Below are 22,141 nucleotides of genomic sequence, written 5' to 3'. Positions count from 1 at the left end.
AAAGCAGGGCATAACCCATTAAAACCGGGAAAGCATCTGTGTCATTTTAGATTTTTGCTTTGGCAGACGTACAAGTTGGCAGGAGTAAAAGCTCACAGCACGTCACTTTGTGCCGTGCTGTGAGCTTGCACATCTATTTTTTTTTTAAACTTTGAAGTGTGCAAACAACTACTTGTAGAATCAATCGGCCGTCAGGTCTTAAGTGGTTCAAACTTACATTTCATCCAAAAGACACACGTTGGTGAACTGCAACAACGACAGGCAAGGCTTCCTGCATAACGTGAGCAGGAGGCGCGGTGGCCTAGAGCTCACAGACTTTATTGAACAGAGAGAGTGCAGTGTCGGGCTGGGGGACAATCAGACAACAAATCAATAAGAATGACAGCTTTTTGCTCACGTCTCTACTAGGGTTGGGATCCCGAAACTGGAGGAACCAGATTCAACATTGAGGAACCGGAATCGGTTCCATCACATTTGGAACCGTTTCCGGGACCGGTTTCATCACAGTGTCGGAGGCTGGTATGTGGACTTTACGTCTGCTAAGCAATTACAATACTAGTGGTTCTCAAACTTTGTCATTTCAAGGACCACCATTACTCTGAGAGTGTACAAATGGAACCTGTAAGGGTCCAATTGGTTCCATGTGTACACTCTCAGAGTTACAGACCTGTAAGGGACCATTTGGAACCCCCAAAAGGAATTGTTAAAGGGAACAGTTAAGGAATAATCGGACCGTTAAGGGAATCGTTAAGATCCGGAATCCCAACCCTAATCTCTAACCCGACAGCTGTAGATCTAATGCGTATCATTCATCATTATTATAATTGACAGGTTACAGTATAATGGAATATTTGATATCCTCTGCATGGCAAGTAGTTCACCCCCCAAAAAAAATCATTTTTTTCTATTTATTACTCACGCCACTGAGACTTGAGTTCAATAATATTTTTAGTTTTTTGTCGCATTCCTAAGACCAAAAAATGTATTATACTATACATGTAGTAAACTTACCCTGACGGTTTCCCCATTTAGTGCCATGCATTTGGGTCCCCATCCAGGGCCATGCATTTGGGTACCCATCCGGAATCAATGGGGGTAAATTTACTACAATTTTGTCTTAGGAATGCGACAAATACAAAAACATATTAATGAACCCAAGTCTCCATGGCATGAGTAATCAATAGAAAAAAAGTCATTTTGAGGGTGAACTACTCCTTGAAAAAGGACCTCTGATAAGTAGAGTTAATTAATCGGAATGTACACACTTTAAAGGTCGCACGCATCTATTCGGTCACGCTGAAACATGAGACGTTAAATATTGGGATTTGTTTCAACAATTACAGGATGGATTTGAGCGTGTCAGTGTGGCAACACGGATGTAAGGGTTAAAGTGATTTTGTTCATGTTATAAATGCCATTCTAGGAAAACAGGTCTTTGAAGCCCCCACCCCCCCCAACAAAAACATCTCTAAAGTCACCGCATCCAGGAGTAATGGATTACAGTCTCCTATACAATTATGTCATGAGAGAACAACAGTAAACTGACAGTTATGGCTTGATGGAGAGATCATGAAATGATCCATGACCTTGATCATTATTAGTTAGTTATTACACATGCTCTTGGGGTCCTCTCATACTGACCAAAAAGGCGAGACACATTCATAGGGAGGTATCCTAATCCTATACTCTGATCCTAGAACAGCCAGTTAGGCGAAAAACCCACAGAATTGCAGGCAACGTTGACAAAAGCCACACCACTGCCACCTGCTGGCAGCCTCTCCAACTGCCAACTAGTGTGGCTTGCTCATATTCATTCATAACCTCAGCTTTTCTTTTTGAGGAACATAATAACTGCCAAATACGATAGGATTGTCACATCATGTCATTATAATACTGCGTATTGAAGCATCTGCTTGTCTGCGTAGACACAAATTTAAACCACTCCCAGTCTTTTTAACAACAGCACAGCAGGAATGTAGGTGACTAAACAACAGCATGGAGGGCGGGGTGGGGGGGCTCTCCTTCTTATTGGCTTTGTCTGATAGGTGTGGTGGGGCAGCTGAAGAAGTGGTTGAATCTTTTGAGCTGAGCAGTTGACTTCATTTGCTCTCTAATGAGAGCAGACTGGCGGTGAGACAGAGAAGACGGCCTTACATTTCGGCCTCCCGGTGCTGCTGCTGCTGCTGCTGCGCTCTCCTCTTCTCGTGCTGGTGCTTGGTGATGCCATACTTGAAGAACTCGTACACCGACCAGCTGATGGCCGTGGAGGGCATCTGGTAGATGACCCTGGCCTGGGCTCCCTTCAGGAAGCCCCGCAGGCCGCCCAGCCTGTACACGGTCCGGAAGGCGTGGGCCAGGCCCGAAATGTGTCTGTGGTGCGTCCCGGTCCCCGTCGTCCCTGACTCCTGGGTGTTGAGCAGGGTCTTGCAGACGTCCAGCGGGGTGGTGGCAGCCGCGGCGATGGCCCCGGCCAGGGCGCCGGACACCATGTGCGACGAGGGGTTGTACTGTCTGTGAGGGTTGAGCAGCTCCTGGAGGTACTCGTAAGTCATGAAGTGGAGCGCCTGGAACGGCACGTTCATGGTGAGCTGCGTGGTGTAGCTGCGGTAGAAGGCGGCGGCGCCCTCCGTCCGCCACACGGCGCGCACGCACTCCAGCACGCCGCGGTACGGCGAGTTGTACATCTGCATGCGCTGCTTCACCACTGCGCCGTGGATGTTGTGGGTTGTTTGATGGATGGATGGATGGATGGGGCACGTGGGGCAGAGGGCAGAGATGTGTCAATCACCACATCCATCCGTTGTTTAAGAAAGGAAAAAAAAAAGGTAGAGAAATTCATGAGAAAGCAGATAGGCCTAGTGGCCATCAAACATTCTTGTGTTAGACGCAGTGTTGAGATTCAAATTTCTTTTGAATGAAATGTCATTTATGTCATACTCATATTTTTTTTAAATCATCTGAAATGTTTTTGTTTTAGTTGACCAAATTTTGCCAAGATTTTGGCAATGGCAACAAAAACAGGCCTTGGTGGCAGATTTGACACTTTGTTGCATGCTGAAAATACGTGTCGCAGTGTAACAGCGTGTGAGCTTGTAGATCTGTTATTTTCAGAGTGCAACACCCAACCAAACATAAAATGCTTTATTAGCTCTACTGGATCTCTTCTCCACTAGTCCCTGAATTAGTCTTGTTTTTATTTATTGACAAAATTGACAATATATTTAGACTTAGTCATCATAGCTTAGTTTTTATTTAGTCTTCATCTGTGAAGTCAACGAACATTTTTCATCATGGACGACAGTCGACGTAATTAACACTGGTTACAGGCACATTTATTTTAAGAGGAAGAAAGAGAGACAGAGTTGCAGTGTATCCGTTCAACAGTAGTCAGTACCAGCTGTAGAACTCTGTGTCCTTGATGCCGTTCTACTGACACTCTTGGACAGATGGCTTACAAGTGGCAGAGGAACTACTAGACCGCAGGCTCAAGGCCATTCAGTGCAGAGAGAGCAGGAACGGCACCTGCAACTTTCTGCATTTCTGTTGCAACTTTCAACATGTGGGGAAGGAATGTTTGCTCGGTGTCTTTTAAAGACACGCACACAATATCATTGTTGTTTGGCGGAAACCTTAAATACATAGCACCAAAACGGTACATTTTCAGGAAATGGAAATTAAATAACCTGTGTTCCAGTGGCTACAATGTACTTATGATTTAGCTATAAACTCTACTTAATATTTTCCATCGGCTAAATATTTATAAAACCCACAACCTACTTTCACAAATAGTCGATCTACAAGCTCGTACATTGGCTATTTTTACGTGACAGTGTCATACGACAAACGTTGATCTCGTTCTCTGCCGTACAATGACAATATGCCCTGTACCCAAGGTTTTACTCATTCCCTTTGTTTCTTCCTCCTACCGGTCATTCATTTTACAAGAAAATATGTGTGTGTTATAACAAGTGTCTTGTCTTCTTTACCTTCAGATGGGTTCATGGCTGCATCATGAAGCAGTGTGGCCACACACCCTGCAGCTCCTGAAACACACAAACACACCTTATAAAATCACAACACCGCAAGAGGACGACAGGCAATTACTACAATAACCATTTCCTGGAATTCCACACAGCGATCAATAGAGGTCTATTAATAACACAAGGAATCAAAGAGCAAGCTTCAAGGCATGTCCATATACAGACTGTTCCTCAATTCTTAAAGGGATACTTTAAGAATTGAAGATTTTGAAACTAAATATCATTGTTCTGATTTGAGATTATACAGTATATAGTGCTACACACGTATATGCAGTGTGGCAAAAGCTACCCTATGAATTCTGTGTATTTAAAGCTTACCTCCCCAATAGGCATAAATGTTCTCAAGTGATGCATCTGATGTATTGCACGGTATGTATTGCACTAGAGAGCAAGAGACTTCACTGCTAGGATTGAATTTCTAGAACCTGCCCTAAACGTAACCCCCTCTCTTAACCCTAAGCCGGAAACTGCACCTATGGTGCCTGCCTGGCAGTGCAGTTTCAGAGATTTGAATGCAGTATGGATATATTTGGCAAAACAGACTGGTAGAAACAGGCAGAAATTATCCAGGTTGGACTAAACCTGATCACAGAGAGACACCTAGTGGAGAAAGATGTTCATCACTTCTTGGGGAGACAAAACAAATCCATGAGGTGGAAAGAAAGCACCAACAGAAGGATACCAGATGACAGACAGGTGGGACAAGAGAACTTACCTAGCCTCCTACTGGAAAAGAGGGAGAGAGAGAGAGAGAGAGAGAGAGAGAGAGAGAGAGAGAGAGAGAGGAGTAGGGACAAAACACAGAATAAGGAAAAGGTTGATGGCCAGAGCATGTTTTCCAAGAAGAGTCTTTGGTAGAATAGGTTTCACGTGTTGTACTTGTGGCCAATGTAAAACAGGCTTTCGGATGCATTTTTTCGAAATTCTCAAAATCAGACCAAACTTCACCAACCGCTCAATAGTTGACACAGGTACTTCCCCACAGCTTAACGCCGTAACACAGCTATGAGAGGCTTTATTCCCCTCTGATGGCCTGCCAAGGCTTTTAAATACTGGTCAGGCGGTGTCTAGTCTATATTTGGATTAGGCCGAGTCAGCAGTGCCAGAGAGCTGGTATTGAGGGGTAGGGGGGGTGGGGTCACCTCAGGCCTACAGTCCCCTGTTATCAACTCCCTGGCTGGCTAACAGTGACCTCATAGTTCAGACACCCGTAACAACTGCTGTAGGATTGCGTGACACTATTTGTGTGTGTGTGTGCGTGTGTGTGTGTGTGTATAAACAGAGTATACAATATGTTCTGCTTTGTGGTACCATTCGCTAAATGACTGTTAGCCCCTGGGTGTATAGCATCGCTTAGAGTCTTTTTGAGTTTCTCGTAGCAGGCAAAATAGAGGGCGTGGGCCGGTCCCGCCCCTACGGCCGTCGCGTTCAGCCCTCTGATTGGCCGCCAGACGCCCTCGGTGGTCACGATTCGCCGGAGTGCGTCCATCACGTTCCTGTAGCGGGCCGCGGGGTCGGGCTGGAGGCTCTGCATGCGCGTCTGCGAGAGAGAGAGAGAAAAGCGCATGATCACACGGTTATCGCCGTGCTCTCTCTCACCACCCACTGAGGGCTGTAGGGTCATATTAACACTAGGTCAACTGAACAAGGTTAAGGCAACTAGCATGCACTAACAGGGGCCAGGGGCATGGGTAACACATGGGTCAGTTCACTTGTTGTCGATTGTGACTATGACTGTCGCAATCATTACACAATCATCTAATTGTTTCCAAGTTGAATATTTTTCACACATATTGAAATATATTTAAAAAAAAGGTAGAAATAGCAGATTTAGAAGCTTGCAATGTAAGCTTGTATTCAGCTATTTCTGCTATTTTTACATGTAAAATAGTATTGAATGTCAATAATGTATTTGTATATTTAAGCTATTTGTCATATCTGCCCTGTGTAACTTTTGATTACGAAGACTAAAAGGAATAACATTTTGCTTCGTTTTGCCTACAACATACAAGACATACATACGAAGAAATAAGAAATAACATTTTTATTAATATGTTCCAATGTTCAATGCCAATTTAACACACAATCAAACTGTTAATCGCAATTAATCGTCAACTTGAACTTGTAATCGTGAAGTGCCAATCTATAATGTACTTGTAGATCTGCTAATTTAGCCCATTCCCGCCTAATGACATGCATAACTTAAACTTCGCATGAATAGGCTATGTCAGTGTTTCTCAAACATTCAAATGTCAAGGTCCCTTAACTCTGACAGTGTACAAATGGAACCAAATGAACCAGTTAGGGTTCATTTGGTTCCATTTGTTTACTGTCAGAGTTACAGACTTGTATGGGTCAATTTAGAACTAATTGTGCCAAGGAAAAGTGTGGAAAAAGGCTAGAGTAGTCTCAGTGAATTGGCCAAATCCCAGGAACCAAGGTGTCCTGCATGGTGCGAGTGGGTCTGAATAGAAGGAAGTACAAGTTAACGATATCCAAGGTCAAAGAGGGACATAAGCTGACTTCCTGTAAGCCTCTTTTCCTGCTGACCTTAAGGCAAAGCCCTCTCAATCAATGTCTCTTACCGAGACATTGTATGAACGCATACTCACTCAGTCACATTATGCACCAACTGTGTGAGATTCACATAGCCCAGTGGTTCTCAAAGTGGATTCCAGGGACTCTGTGGGTTCCTTTAGGGGGTTCTAAATTGACCCATACAAGTCTGTAACTCTGACAATGTACAAATGGAACCAAATGAACCCTAACTGGTTCATTTGCTTCCATTTGTACACTGTCAGAGTTAAGGGGAGACCTTGAAATTTGAACGTTTGAGAAACACTGACATAGCCTATTTATGCAAAGTTTAAGTTATGCATGTCATTAGGCGGGAATGGGCTAAATTAGCAGATCTACAAGTACATTATAGGTTGGCACTTCAAAATGTCACTCGTTTTTAAGATGTTACGGCCGTGAAGATGTTTGCTAGTTTCTTTTCCCCCAAATATGGTTAACGTGGCCAGCCCTGAGCTACATAACTTGAAACATAGGACTTCCACCTGATTGGATACACTCATTGCCTGCAGTGCTCAGTGTGTGTGTGTGTGTGTGTGTGTGTGTGTGTGTGTGTGTGTGTGTGTGTGTGTGTGTGTGGGGCCCCAAATCATTCTAATCAACAGCTGTGGAATGCTGCGCCTAGTGAGAACTAACATTGGAGTCTGTATACTTTGCATCACTTCACATTTCAGGCAGAGGGCTGCAGTTTTATGCAACTTCACCGACACAGGATTGTACATCCATGTATTTCACATTATTCTAATGGCTGATGAGAAAATGCTTTCTAAAAGCAGGTATGGTCAATATGTACCAAATACCTAAACATTGATATCGAGATGATAATGTGGGGATAACTATTGGTGCATTTACAAAATATTTACTTTAATGAGATAAATAATCATCAGTAATGCCTATAATAACTAAGTAGAGAAAGGCAAATAATTAAAAAAAAAAGGGTAAAAGACAACACTTATGCCATATAACGATATATCCAAAATCCCAGACAATTACTCAAGTCTCATATCACAACATTACTACAATGATTCAATATAGCCTTACAATAAAGCCCTACAATAAAGCGTAATCAACCACTTCCTCTATAAAACATCTTGCATAGACCCAGGGAGTGCAATGTCAAAAATGTTGTGCAATGTCTTTTATGGTCCTCTATGTGTATGTGTGTGTGTGTGTGTGTGTGTGTGTGTGTGTGTGTGTGTGTGTGTGTGTGTGTGTGTTGTTTTGTGAGAGATTGTATTGTACTATAACCAAAAGGGCAAAGTTTCAAATGTGTTGTTATCATTGCCCAATTAACTGCATTGGCTGTTGAATTTTGCTTGAGAAAAATGATTAACCTCTATGCCGAAAATAGCCCATCTACAATGGAGTTTTTTTTACAATGAAGTTGCTCTGTTTAATAACAGAGACAAGAGAAAGAGAGAAGAGAAAAAGAGATCTTGTCTCAATGTGTTTTTACCGGTTAAATAAATAAAATATAGGGCTGGCTGCATGACTAACACATGATGTAGAGCTGGTGGGTCTGTACATACATGGGTGTTGTTTACATACCGTTGCTGTCGGGCAGAAACCTCTTATCTCCATATTCTAACTTTGTGTTTTTTCGTGAATTAATGCCCTACTTGATCACACTTGACCACACAAATGTATCACAAGTAGCAGAGCTACAAGCTCGAAACAATGCGTTTTCAGCTTGTAAATCTGCTACTTTTTTAGTTTTTTAAACTTGAATCCTGAAAAGTAACACTTTTGGACATGTGAGGTTTCCACCCGACAGAGACGATATCCTGAGGGGTCCCACCCAGCAAGGACCTTTGCACTGAATGTAAATGAACAATATCACTTTCCTAGAAGAAATGCAATTGGCCCCACACAACCTTTGGCCCCACACAACCTTGACTTTATTAATCCATGGAAAAATTCCATTCCTGTTGCTTATACCTACCTATGTTATGTGAATCTGGGCCTACAACCTAAATAAGGTGATGATGAAACAACATATATCTTAAAAGGGGGTGTAGGGGCGCCCGCTGGCCTACTGGTTCAGGCACATACCACATAGGAATTGCCAGATAGGCATTGATGCCTGCGGTGTCGCCGGTTCGATTCCCGATCCGGACGACCTTTTTGCCACATGTCAATCCCCGTCTCTTCCCTCCATTTCCTGTCAGTCTACTGTCCTATCCAATAAAGGCATAACCCCCTCCCCCTCAAAAAAAACAAATCTTTAAAAGGGGGTGTAAATGTTTTCCCCCCTTTCTTTTTGTCAATATATTCTGATAGTAATCATTGCTACAGAGTGTTGTTTGTTCAGTAACAGGCCTCTCCCGTCCCGTCTCTCCAGCACTTTACAATGCTGGACAAGAACTGCTACACAAAGTGTCAAAGCGGAAGTACAGGAAGTAATATCTGTTGATGCCGTGCAGATCTGTTTACATTTCCAGGGCATCGAAACAGTTTCGTGATTGGTTGAAAAGACAGCTTTTAGTAAATACAACTAGGGATGGCCAAATGGAGATTTTTTCTTAACCGATAACCGTAAGGCCTTATCAGTTAATTAACCGTTAACCGTTAAGGAAATGTGTTCAAAAATGCGCTATTTTAGCGATTTAAAAAAGGAAAATACATCCGTTTTTCCCCATAATAAAGTGCCATATTTACACATTAAAAACAATAAAACTAGGAGCAAACAAGAATACAAATGTTTTCTAAAAGAAATGTGTTTTTGCAAAGAAACGGTGGGATTGAAATGATGAGAGTTTGTACTGTAGATACTGTAGATACTGTAGGATGCGCTGTCGCCAGGCACGTTTTTTCCTTGGTGAGAAAACACTGTGAAAGAGGTTAGCTTTTTAGTATACAGAAAATACAATTTCATACAAAATGATGAAGCGTGCAAGAAAATAAATAATAAAAATTAAATGTAACTGGAACACTATACATTAAGAAGCTGATAAATGATCTTAGTGGTGGGGTTCTCTCTCCTGAAAGTTCCTCAATTCTTTTTAAGCTTCCATTCCAACTTAGGCTCATATAATTCTGTTGTAACGGTCTACCCATTTTCTGACCATAGTCACTGCCATGTGGGTGGGTACAACTCTTTGATTTCGAGAAAATATCTATCTGACCCAAAACTACATTATCGGACAGCTGAATGTGATGCCATCTAGATTAGTAAATGATACAACCTAAGACAACCACCACAATGAACTCTGGCTGGATGAAGACTGGTTTTAAGTAACAGAGGGTAGACAACAAACGACAGGCACATCGATGAATCCAGCTTCACCAGCATGACACAGGCAGCTGACCACCCTGCCTTATAATGGTGTTATTCATTACCACTGAAACAGACATACAGAGGCAATACAGCAGCACCCCCTGCTTTTGGTTGAATTAAATTCAACACAGGCCTCAAGTAACTTAAGACGTTCAACTTCTCAGTCGACTAATATAGTCATAGGAATTTGTTGACACATCGATTAGCTGATTCAATCAACAAATCTACAAAACTGTGCAGCTGCATACAATCAACTGATTGTATGCTGGTAGAATTAAAGGGTTATTATCTAGTAGAGTTTACAAGAGATGGAATAGTTGACTTTTTAATGTCAATTAACAAAGTGTTGGTCTTGGTCTAACAACCAAAAAGACTGATTACTGGATTAATTGACTATGAGGGGATGCCTACAACATCATATTACAAGGCCAGTGATTGCAAATATATAGGCCTATTTCCAATGAGGGCACCTCCTCCCCCTGACTAGCCGCTTCTAGCTACCAACAGGGATACATTTTGTTAAAGCTGGCCACCTTTCAAACGGCATGACTTGCATGTGAGCATAACTTGCATGCCTCCCAAGACCGTCACCAAACTTTTGGACTTGTTTTTAAATAAACTTATCAGAGAAGAAGACAGCCCTGTTTTCTTTCGTAGGAGGAGGAGGAGGGGGTCATTCTCAATCGCTCACCAATGGCAGGTGTTTGGAATCACCAAATCAAAACACATGCACAATGTACTAATGATGCTGCTGCTGCATGACTGTCTTGAGGCATGTGTGCCTTCCTGTTGTGCCTATGACAGTTAGTTCTCAGAAGTGGGGTCCTTGGGGGGGTTCCCGGTCAAATGATTGATACCGGTAGTTGAACCAAATGGGCCCTTTAGGGGTCTGTAACTCTCCCCATAAGGGTTTATTTGGTTCCATTTTGTACACTCTCAAGATATCATTGGGGTTTGCAGGTCTGATCTACAAGGTAAAATCCTTAATGTTATTCAACTCTGAAATGAAACCGAATGGGCCATTAAATTAACATGTTAAAGTCTGACTTCCCAGAAGTTCCCAATCAACTGATGACCGGTGTTGACATGCAACAAGTGATGTAATTTGCTTTGGTAGTTCTTTTCAATATCATAAAATCATTTAACTAATATTATGCCTGCTTTAGTGCAATTTAATATATGTGATTATGTGTGTTATTTGTCTCTTTTTATGCTCAACCACATCAACCATAGCGTCCCTAATCAATGTAATAATAGGCAAACATTTGTTGAAAATTGGCAAAAACTCTGCGATGAGCTTGCAGATTGTCTCAAGATTTGTTGTAGAGGGAAAGGCGGCCAAGTTTAGATCCCTGGGAGACCGAGGTAAACAAAGTATATCGGGTTAAATGGTTAGTTGTAAAGTGTAGTCTGATACTTATTTTTCCTTAAAATTTGCCCTTTCTGCAAAATGGTACCAAATGGACCCTTATGGTATGTGTGATTAACTCTAGAGGGGACGGTACAAATGTGACCTAAATTGACCCTCTATTTGTACCCTCTCAGAGTTCAACTAACACTCAAGGCTGCACAGTGTGGTGCACTGACCTTGCACCCATGCACTGTGTTTATTTAGCAAAGCAGGCTAGTAGTTGCGCTAAGCTAACAGAGTTTAGACCATTATAGGTTTAGATCAGCCAGAAGTTCCAGAACCAATGCTAACTCCGACACCACTGACTGCACAGTTTAGACAGAACCAGTGGTGGGGAAAAAGTACTCCCATTGTGTAAAGTACAAAAACATTGGTAGGCCTATACAATATTACATTACCTCAAGTAAAAGGGTACCCATGATGCAGAATGACTCATTTCAAGCTTTCAAATGAATACAGATCTTGTGAGCTTGTAGATCTGACATTTTCAAATGGCTGAAATGTATATAGGGCTGAAGTGGTTAATGTATGTTCTTTTGTAATAATATCAATCTACAAACTAACTGGTAATGGAAGTGTTCAAATAATTGACAGTGGAGTAAACTGTATAAGTACAATATTTGGATCCAAGATGTAGTGGAGTACAAGTAAAAGTATTGGAAATGGGAAAATACTCAAGTAAAGTACAAATACCTAAAGATGTTACTTATGCACAGTACTAAAGTAAATGCACTTAGTTACTTTACACCAACTGACAGTTTAGACCAGCAGAATCATGACAGTTGACTGGCGTAGCCTACAGTTCAAGACTGAACCAACCAGCACCATCACTCTAGCTCTGCGTTAGCCGCCGCTAGCATGGAACGCTACCTTGACACAGTCGATGGGGAACATGAGGCAGTGCTCCATGATGCCGGCCACGGCCCCGGCCAGCATGTGCGTGCTGCTGGACGCTCCCACGGGGAGACCCTCATAGTCCGGCTCGTCGCCGCCGCCGTCGCCACTGCAGTCCCGGTGGACCACCTCCTCTCCCAGCCGGAGGGGAGAAGAACCGGTGCAACTAAAATGAACTTTCTGCAGCTTTCCTCCCACTCCTTCTCCTCCTCCGACGAGCCGAAGAGGAGGTGGCGGTGACAACAACACGCTCCTTCTTTCAGGGACTCCCCACAGTCCTCGTCCTCCTCCTCCTCCCCCGAGGAGCCATCGAACTTCTGCCCCGGCGGAGGCACCGGCGACCCGCGGGGGGTCACAGTCCGAGCCGGTCGTCCCGGTGGCCCCCGCCGGACCCGGTGGTGCCTCGTCCTCCGCCGCCGTTATTCGCCGCCGCCGCCTCACGAAGGCGTCCGCGTCCATTAGAGACCGTCCGATGACGGGTTAAAGTCTTTGGTTCTTGTCGCGAGTTTATTATGATTCATAAGTTTCATCGACATCCTCCTTCACGGCTCTGCTGCTGCTGCCGCCGCCTGCCATCTCTCCACACAGCACACATACCACACATAGTACATACACAAACACTCCAGAACCTGCTGTCTCAAGCCATTTCCGAGTATAGCAGCGCGGATGTCCGGTCGTAGAGCCCGCCCACTGCACCCGGAAATGTCCATACACTTCAATCAATCACATAGGTCGTTTCCGTCTCCGCTCCAGGCCGGATATGATAATTGCAAAGATAATTGCTTCCAGTCCAGTTCAGTCCAAATAGTTTTTTTAATAAATATATATTACTCCGCAGTGCGGTGTCGCTTGCCAAAAATAAAATATCTACCCTACTGCTAGCAGCCAAGGCCGATACACTGACCTACAACACTGGATGTACCTTCTACAGTCTATGATGTAGGCTACACTAGGCTACTACACACACATTCTGCATTGGATTCGGATTGGTTAGTGCTAGTACAGCTACAAATGTCATTGGATAATAGCAATGCCACTCAAGCAGCAGGAATTTGGGCCAACTAGTTAACAGCACAACTGTTGGTCTGATGTCTTATCTAAGCAGAGATTAGGTCCACAATAAAGTTGTAAAAAAAGGAAATGAAATGAGCACAAAGAGCAGACAAAAAAGACTTCTACAGAATGATACTAGGCGTTATTTTATTTATTTGATAAATATTTACTATTAAAGCAAGCGGAAACACAACCATGCACCACACCACCGGTTCCCAAAGTGTCATGGCCTTCTGTAACTTAAGTAGTAAACAATTAATGTTTTGTGTATTCAGGTTAGTCTTTTGACCTCTTCTAACCTTGACTCCACTACAGGCCTCAGTTGCACTATGCAGATAGAGCTAGAATGAGGAAGGCACCTCCAAGTGTTCATTCTGCGTCATAACATCTTTATAGCCAGGCGACAGCTAGGGCAGAGAGAGCCAGCCTACTAATCATTAGTGACGGAAAGTAAGTACATTTATCTGAAGTATTGTGATTGAAAACACATTAGATGTTTTTACTTTACTTAAAGCATGTCCATTTCTTCATATACATTATAATTCTACTCCACTACATCTCAGAAGGTATTTTTCCGAGGCCTACTACTAGTTACCTTGTAGGTTTACATTATTTACAAACCATAATTTAACCAATTAAACCCTATTTTATACTTTTATTATTGGAAAATAACCGATTTGAGAGTTTGCGATGCATTGTGAGTTTGTAGATCCTGTTATTGAGCAGTGGTCACACTGTCTCCTTAGCGTGACTGTGTGTGTATGCATCTATGCGTGTGTGTCTGTAGCCTGGAGCCTGGCCTGCAATATCTCTGGGTGACCAGAGAGGTGCTTTGAGCAGCCTTGAAATGTACATGCATGCACAAACGCATGTACGTATTCACGCACGCACGCACACACACACACACACACACACACACACGCACGCACACACACATTGAAATGAAATGACACCAACGCTCAGTTCACACTGATATGATTTTCTTTTTAAGGGTTATACTTTTGGTACTTTAAATACATCTTCGTGACTTTTGTTCATTTAAAAAATGTTGTAGTATTTTGATACTTTAACTTAAAGCTTGTGTATTCTTTTAGTGAATAAAATGCTATTTTGTCCAATCTGTCAAAAAAGTTGATTTTGATAGAAGCTACGTAATACAATATAAGTGGTGATTGTATTTGGTATCCCTGCTCTTCTATTGAGACATAGAAGAGCAGGGAGACTTCTATGTTTTGTAGTAAGTTAGCAAAAGCACAATTTGGGGGTTTGAATTTTTTCTAGTCCCACAAGCCCCACAAGCCCTGAAAACTAAGCTCCAAACAGCCCAAAACAAATTAATTAGGGTCCTGCTTAACCTTCCCTATCAGACTCACCTCACCGCTACTCACCAGTGAAGAGTGGGGTGGCTCAGAGTAGATGACAGAGTACAGCAACTTGCAATGGGCCTGGTGTACAAGATAGACTACACCACAAAGATACCCATGTACCTGTCAAAATACTTTAAAAATGTTAAGGACGTCCACAATTACAAAACCAGAGACAGCGCCACAGATCACGTTCAACCCAGAGTCAAGTCAATCAAAGGGTCAAACTCGTTCTTCTGCTATACCACCAAAATGTGGAACGCCTTACCGAAGGCCTTAAAGGAGTGTGGATCCCTAGCATCCTTTAAAATCGCCCTGAAAAACCACTTACAGGCGGCAGCCGTTCACAACTGGTAATAACCCCAGCCTTACCCTCCCCTGACCCTTCTTTGTATTTACCTACTGTATCCACAACTTTCCAACATTTCATCGTGCATTGCGCAGAATGTGCAGGCAGCTTTCGGCGCCGCAGCCGGGAGTGATCTACAAGCTCACAACGGTTGCATCTGCAACGCGACGTGTGTATGTCTGCTGTTAACCGGAAGTGTCCTGCAAATAATGCTACAGTAAATTCTCGCGGAAACAGGTGGATATATTTTTGCACAGTTTTTTTATTTAAATTTTCCTTTTTTCCTGACTATATCTACTGCATACTGTGTTCTATCCGTCTGTCATTCAATGTTATATGAGATACTTCAATGGTTTCCTGTGTAAATAAGCCAAGTGCTTTTCTAGGATCTCCTTTTAGTTGACCATGTGTGAACTGTACCGAAACTGAACCTTTTCCTATGCAAACTTCTAATAAAGTCTTCAATCAATCAATCAATCAATTCTGTAGGCTACAAACATTTCTTTGCTTGATTCCTTTATTTTACATTTGGCAATGTAAACATGTTTCCCATGCCAATACCTAAGTCCTTTTGAATTGAATTGAATTGTGTGTGTGTGTGTGTGTGTGTGTGTGTGTGTGTGTGTGTGTGTGTGTGTGTGTGTGTGTGTGTGTGTGTGTGTGTGTGTGTGTGTGTGTGTGTGTGTGTGTGTGTGTGTGTGTGTGTGTGTGTGTGTGTGTGTGTGTGTGTGAGAGAGAGAGAGAGAGAGAGAGAGAGAGAGAGAGAGAGAGAGAGAGAGAGAGAGAGAGAGAGAGAGAGAGAGAGAGAGAGAGAGAGAGAGAGAGAGAGAGAGAGAGAGAGAGAGAGAGAGAGAGAGAGAGAGAGAGAGAGAGAGAGAGAGAGATGAGAATGCTGTTCTCTACAAGAGTCCTCAGATTATTGTCTCCAGGCTAAGTATACCACTCTGCCTGGAGGGAAACAGGGTGATTTCTCCAGAAAATTAGGTAATTGTGTTTTGGTCCGGAGCTGTTTTAACATAATTCGATTTCCCCCTTTATTGCCTGGGAGGGCCTTCAAGGGGCGCAGTGTTGAATTTCTGCCGACAAAGGGGAATGAAGTGTTAATTTCTGCTTACAAGAACAAAATCTCCTGCTCCTGATCTAGTTAAGGTTGATTGCGCGTCATCCACAGACGTTCCTTAAGGAAAAGGAGGCAGACAGCATAGCCTGGATGATTCCTCTTCCCTGAAACTAATGCTACTCTAATTACACCAAGGGAGAGGCATGTTCGGTCTGGCTGGAAACCCAATCACACCTCACTTCATCCCCTCTCCTTAGAGAGTGCACCATCCATAATAGGCCTGAGGAGTTGTTTTACACCGGCTAAGCAAAACATGGCAGAAAATTCACACTATTACGGATAGAAAATGGGAACGTAACTTGCTTATGTTCTGCTGTGTTTGGTTGTTTGCTTTACAAACTAGTTAACACCCTTCCTTCCTTGCTTCCTTGCTTCCTTCCTTCCTTCCTTCCTTCCTTCCTTCCTTCCTTCACCACTTTCAATATGGCGTCCCTGTTTTAAATTATAGGCAAACATTAGCAAAAGTTGTATAGCCATTTCCGCTATTTTTTAAAGTATTAAATCGTTGCTGGGCAGAAAGTTCATATCTCCATATTTCAACTTTTTAACGCTTTTTTCGTACAATGGCCTACTTCATTCATTGTAGAGTGTTGCACAAAAAGTTGTGAAAATAGCTAATCAACAATCTTCACTATTTTGTTTGTAAAACAATAATTAAAAAAGGAAGGAAGGGTTTTGGACATACAAGGTTTCCACCTGACAGCAACGAAATAGGGCTTAAGTGGTTAATTGTCAGGAGACTGGCTCCCATGTGCTCTCTCCAGGTGCTGCTTAGCTCCATGACAGGAAGATCTATGGTCTCTTATCGTATTAAAGTGCAGGCACTGAACCACTTAAAACAGTGGCCAGGGATAATTAGACATCCTCAATAATAGCACTAGGAACCCATTTTGTGTTAAGAGCCCCAATGTAACACTCTCAGGATGGGCCCTTATTATGAGATAGCTTATGCATGTACGGTCGGTAGCCTACGTCACACCCTACCCGACCCTAGTCACCGTGGTGGACAGTAACAAAGTACATTTACTGTACTTATTTTAGTATTTGATTTAGTGTGGGTGCCATAGGCAACACACTATTGCATTCGGTCTGAGAATCCTTTGCCATCAAAGTGTTGCTCCCAGCAAACAAACCTGTTGTTTTTTAAACTTTCTGAGTAATGTTATCTGGGTTGGACGGCTGCATAACAGAAAAGTTAAGTCATGCTTCACTTGACATCACAATATATAATATAAATGTATTGTAGGACAATTCCCAGCGGATTCCTCTTGACTCACGTCACAGCAAACACATTTGCAATTTCCCATAATTGCATCTTTCTAGTTACTTTCACCAGCAGAGCGTGCAAGTAGGGTGATGATTGCTGTCTGTATGTGCGTGGGTGAGTGCACAAGCTGCAAGTTGGCGCGAAGCTTGGCCAATGTGGGATTGGGCGGGACATATATACAGACACGGGACATAAACTTACATACAGAAAAAGGCAGATGTAGGAGAGGTTAGCACCACTCAAAAATATTGAAATCACACCTAGTTTGAAGTGAGTGGTGCTATATATATATGAGTTAATTTCATCAAGTGTCCCGCTAGCCAATCCCAGCGCATCCTGCGAAGCTTGGCCAATGGGACCCTGGGCGTCCAACAAACTTTGAGCCGTTTGTGCCAAGATGTAGGGTAGGCCATACTGTATCTAGCTCAGATGTACTGTAGGCCAGAATCCAGTTTACTTAAGCCCCAGGACACCCTGGACATTTTTGAGCGGTGGTTACACCGTCTCCTATACGTGGCCGTGTGTGTATGCGTGCGTGTGTGTGTGCGTGTGTCCGTGTCTGTATGTAGCCTGCAGAGCCTGCAGTACCTTTTCTGACCACACATGTTAAGGGAGGGGCGCTGTTGTTCAGGCCAGAGACACACACACACACACACACACACACACACACACACACACACACACACACACACACACACCGACCACCGCTCAGTTCACACGGGTGTGATTTTTTAACACATTTTTCCCCCCAGTTTTTTACCAGGCATTTTACACAACAAACTTAGAGCCGTTTGTGCCAGGATGTAGGCCATATCTAGGCCTGATGTAGCCCGCGCTTCAGTTTACTTAAGCCCCGGACATTTTTGAACACGGTTTTTGACCGGACAAAGCCAAATGTTGGAGCTAATAGCTCCTGTTCCAGGAGGACCGCTCAAAAACAAATTAGTGTAGTTCCTTGTTTGAAGGCTTTTCTTGGTTAAAAATGTTTTTACATTTTCTAAAGCAATTCAACTGTCTGACACAGGCATACAAACACAAACACATGCACATGTGCATGTGCACGCGCGCAAACGTGCGAGCGCACGCGTTTCTGTGTGTGTAAGGTTCTATTGTATTTCTATGCTGACGTTTCTATAGGCGTTTCTAGGCTTTGGGGTTCTACAAGCAGCATTCATTGGGTCTTTCAGAGAGTTAGGAGGTGCATTGAAACGAACACCGCAATGATATAAAATCCAATACTAATATTTTGTGCTTTCATTCAAATATAAATCTGTCTGAGCACTTTCTCAGTATGAGTGAGAGAGAGAGAGAGTAATATTTGATGAAGAGTATACTTTTGTTTGTAAAAAATATTTGTATGAAGTATACTTGGACTCAAGTATTGGGATTGTGCCCAAGTTTCCAACACCTATTCAACAGAAGGTGTTATGATCTACCAGTAACAATGTTTCTAAGAAAAGGATCAATCAACGATATTACTTTTCAACGTTTGATCACCTAATATGAAATCTTGTTTTATCTATTTTTGAGCGGTGCTCCTGGAAGGAGCTAAGCTCTAACATCTGGCTTTGTCCAGGCTCTACATCAGGCCTATATCTGACTTACTGTACATCTTAGCACAAAGCACTCCAAGTTTGTTGTACGCCCAGGTCACATTGGCCAAGGTTCGCGGAATGAAATGAACTCATAAATAGCTCCACTCACTTCACACTAGGTGTGAATTTTGATCTACCAGTAACAATGTTTCTATGAAAATAAGGATCAATACTTTTCAACGTTTGATCACCTCCATACAAGTATTGCAAATGTTATCTGAATAAAATTCTGCCAAGTTAAACCGAAATGCAGCATAATTCTTGGACAACAAACAATAAACCTGCTACTGTAGATTTGCTTTTGCTTTTGTAGGTTACTGCAGTGGTTTCAATTACTAAATTATTATTATGTGACAGGCAGGCTGTGACAACTATTGTCTGGAAACTCGGTTTATGGTATAACTACTCCTCCAAGTGGTAAGTTGGAAAATTACAGGCACAATAGTGTTGGTTTTAATGAGACATATACAGTTCAAGATCACTTGGCAAAACCTTTTATAATTATCAACATTTTAGCTTAAGACTTCTTGAACATTTTCAAGATTCTTCATCAAAAGTGTTTGATTTTGTCTTAGAACCTAATTGTTGAGGATGAATGACATCATAGTACTGACGTGACTGTTATCAGATCATGTCTTGTTATTAAAACAAGACAGGATCTAATAACGGTGTGGCTTCCCTGCACAATCAGCCCCATGTCTATTTAGGCCCTAAGGGACATATAGAAATGCTCCTAAGTTTAGAAGCTCCAAAGGTTTGAATTATACTCAGAATAAAATAATCAAATCATGTGGATATCAGTAGCCTATGGTGTAGCTTGAAAGTAGATAATGGATGTGTGGCCAGCCTGTTACGTATGTCATCTGACGTCAGTTGTCTGTGACATAATTATTCATGACATATGACTAAAATGAGTTAAAATACTTTACTAGCGCATGCGAAAAGTATATTGTGGAGGTGCTTTTGCCTACTGATAGACACTGTGAGCAAGCCTAACACTGTGTCTGATGAAAGGGCATTTTACCGTCCCCGTACGATCTGCTGAAAAAAGGTGTTCTATGAATAACTGGGCCTGAGGATACTGGATTTCTGCAGACCTCTTTCAAACGGTATCTGTGCTCCCATAATCTCACAGTCTAAGTAAATGGCAGGAGACGGAGAACACGGTGCTGATTTCTATTCCATCCCGCTGGTGGTGAATGGCGTGGCCGAGACCAGTGGAGATCAGGATAAGGACACCGAGCTGGTGGCAGTCTATGCTAAAGATAGCCAAGTAGCTGAGAAGAGCTCAAGGTCTGGAACGTTGGACAGCACAGACAATATGGATGCCAGGAGGATGGACATGATCTACACAATAGAGGACAGCCCACCCTGGTACCTGTGTGTGTTACTAGGTCTACAGCACTACCTGACGTGCTTCAGCGGTACCATCGTTGTTCCATTCCTCCTGGCCGAGGCCATGTGTGTGGGCTTTGACCAGTGGGCCACCAGCCAGCTCATAGGGACCATCTTCTTTTGTGTGGGCATCACCACTCTTCTCCAGACTACGCTGGGCTGCAGGTTGCCTCTCTTCCAGGCCAGCGCTTTTGCTTTTCTGGCCCCGGCCATGGCCATTCTGTCCCAAGACAAATGGAAGTGTGACGATACAGTGGTTCCGCTATTGAATAGCACAGAGCTCATGCACACAGAGCACATCTGGCACCCCAGGATGCGAGAGATCCAAGGGGCCATCATCGTGTCGTCAATGATCGAGGTGTGCATTGGAGCGCTGGGCCTGCCGGGGGTACTGCTGAAGTACCTTGGACCCCTGACCATCACTCCTACTGTGGCCCTCATTGGCCTGTCTGGCTTCCAGTCTGCAGGCGAGCGGGCCGGCAAACACTGGGGTATGGCTATGCTGACTATCTTCTTGATGCTGCTGTTTTCCCAGTATGCCAGAAACGTTCATTTGCCTCTTCCAGTCTACAAGGCCAACAGAGGATGGACCTCTTACAGGCTACAGGTCTTCAAGATGTTTCCTATCATCATGGCCATCCTGGTGTCATGGGGGTTGTGTTTCATTTTCACAGTGACCGATGTTTTCCCGCCAGAGAAGGATAAATACGGCTACCACGCCCGCACGGACGCACGGCAGGGCATCTTGGCGGCTGCACCATGGTTCATGGTCCCTTATCCCTTTCAGTGGGGCGTCCCAACAGTTACGGCCGCGGGGGTGATTGGCATGATGAGTGCGGTGGTGGCGAGCATGATCGAGTCTATTGGAGATTATTATGCATGTGCGCGTCTCTCCTGTGCCCCTCCACCCCCAATCCACGCAATCAACAGGGGGATATTTTTCGAGGGCGTGTCCTGTGTGCTGGATGGCCTGTTTGGCACAGGCAACGGTTCCACCTCCTCCAGTCCTAATATAGGCATAATGGGACTCACAAAGGTGGGCAGCAGACGCGTGATCCAGTACGGGGCGGCCATAACGCTGCTGCTAGGGCTTGTGGGTAAATTCAGCGCACTGTTTGCCTCGCTGCCCGACCCTGTCCTGGGCGCGCTGTTCTGTACCTTGTTCGGCATGATCACGGCGGTGGGGCTGTCCAATCTGCAGTTCGTGGACCTCAACTCGTCCCGGAACCTCTTCGTCCTGGGCTTTTCCATATTCTTTGGCCTTATGCTCCCGAGCTACCTCAGACAGAACCCGCTGGTCACCGGCATAGTGGAGATAGACCAGGTGCTGAACGTGCTGCTGACCACTGCCATGTTCGTTGGCGGCTCCATTGCGTTTGTTCTGGACAACACCATCCCGGGTTCTCCGGAGGAGCGTGGGATCACGAAGCTGAGGCGCAGCTCTGGGGCCGGAGCCACAGAGCTGGAGGGGATGAGATCCTACGATTTGCCGTTCGGCATGGATTTTATCCGCAGACACAGAGTCTTCCAGTACTTCCCAATCAGCCCCACCTTCACAGGGTACCGGTGGGGGACACTACAGGGGGCCTGTGCCAGCCGGACAGCCGGGACAGGACAAGCAGAAACTGGGGAAGTAAGGGTTAGCATGGGAGAGGAGGGAGAGAGTGGGTTGTAGCAGAGAAAATAGATGGGAGTTGCGAAGGGGTGGAAATGAACGCGTGTTTTTGTGGATTCTATGGATAAGTGTGGTTGCACTAACTTGAGTGAAGCATGACCAATCCTGTCGATATTTTGACAACATT

At 43.8% G+C, this 22,141-nt stretch overlaps 2 protein-coding genes across 2 annotated transcripts; one reads left to right on the top strand and one right to left on the bottom strand.

Moving 5' to 3' along the window:
• Positions 1-274: 274 nt before the first annotated feature.
• On the bottom strand, positions 275-12,790 carry slc25a28 (solute carrier family 25 member 28). Its single transcript, XM_080740452.1, has 4 exons — positions 12,173-12,790; positions 5,352-5,580; positions 3,987-4,043; positions 275-2,704 (listed from the first exon to the last, which is right to left on the bottom strand). Exons 1-4 carry the CDS (start codon positions 12,653-12,655, stop codon positions 2,151-2,153), a joined length of 1,323 nt encoding a protein of 440 aa, XP_080596578.1. The 5' UTR covers positions 12,656-12,790; the 3' UTR covers positions 275-2,150.
• A 7,298-nt stretch (positions 12,791-20,088) lies between these two features.
• LOC308297394 (solute carrier family 23 member 2-like) lies at positions 20,089-22,014 on the top strand (the record flags this gene model as incomplete). The annotated part of the gene is made up of 1 exon (XM_080740804.1): positions 20,089-22,014. The coding sequence occupies one exon, from the start codon at positions 20,089-20,091 to the stop codon at positions 22,012-22,014; it is 1,926 nt and encodes a 641-aa protein (XP_080596930.1).
• Between the last annotated feature and the right edge of the window lie 127 nt (positions 22,015-22,141).

The sequence above is a fragment of the Nannobrachium achirus genome (genome assembly GCF_963921795.1).
Source record: "Nannobrachium achirus genome assembly, chromosome: 13".
NCBI classification, from domain to species: domain Eukaryota; kingdom Metazoa; phylum Chordata; class Actinopteri; order Myctophiformes; family Myctophidae; genus Nannobrachium; species Nannobrachium achirus.
This window is presented reverse-complemented; position numbering and strand designations above follow the sequence as displayed.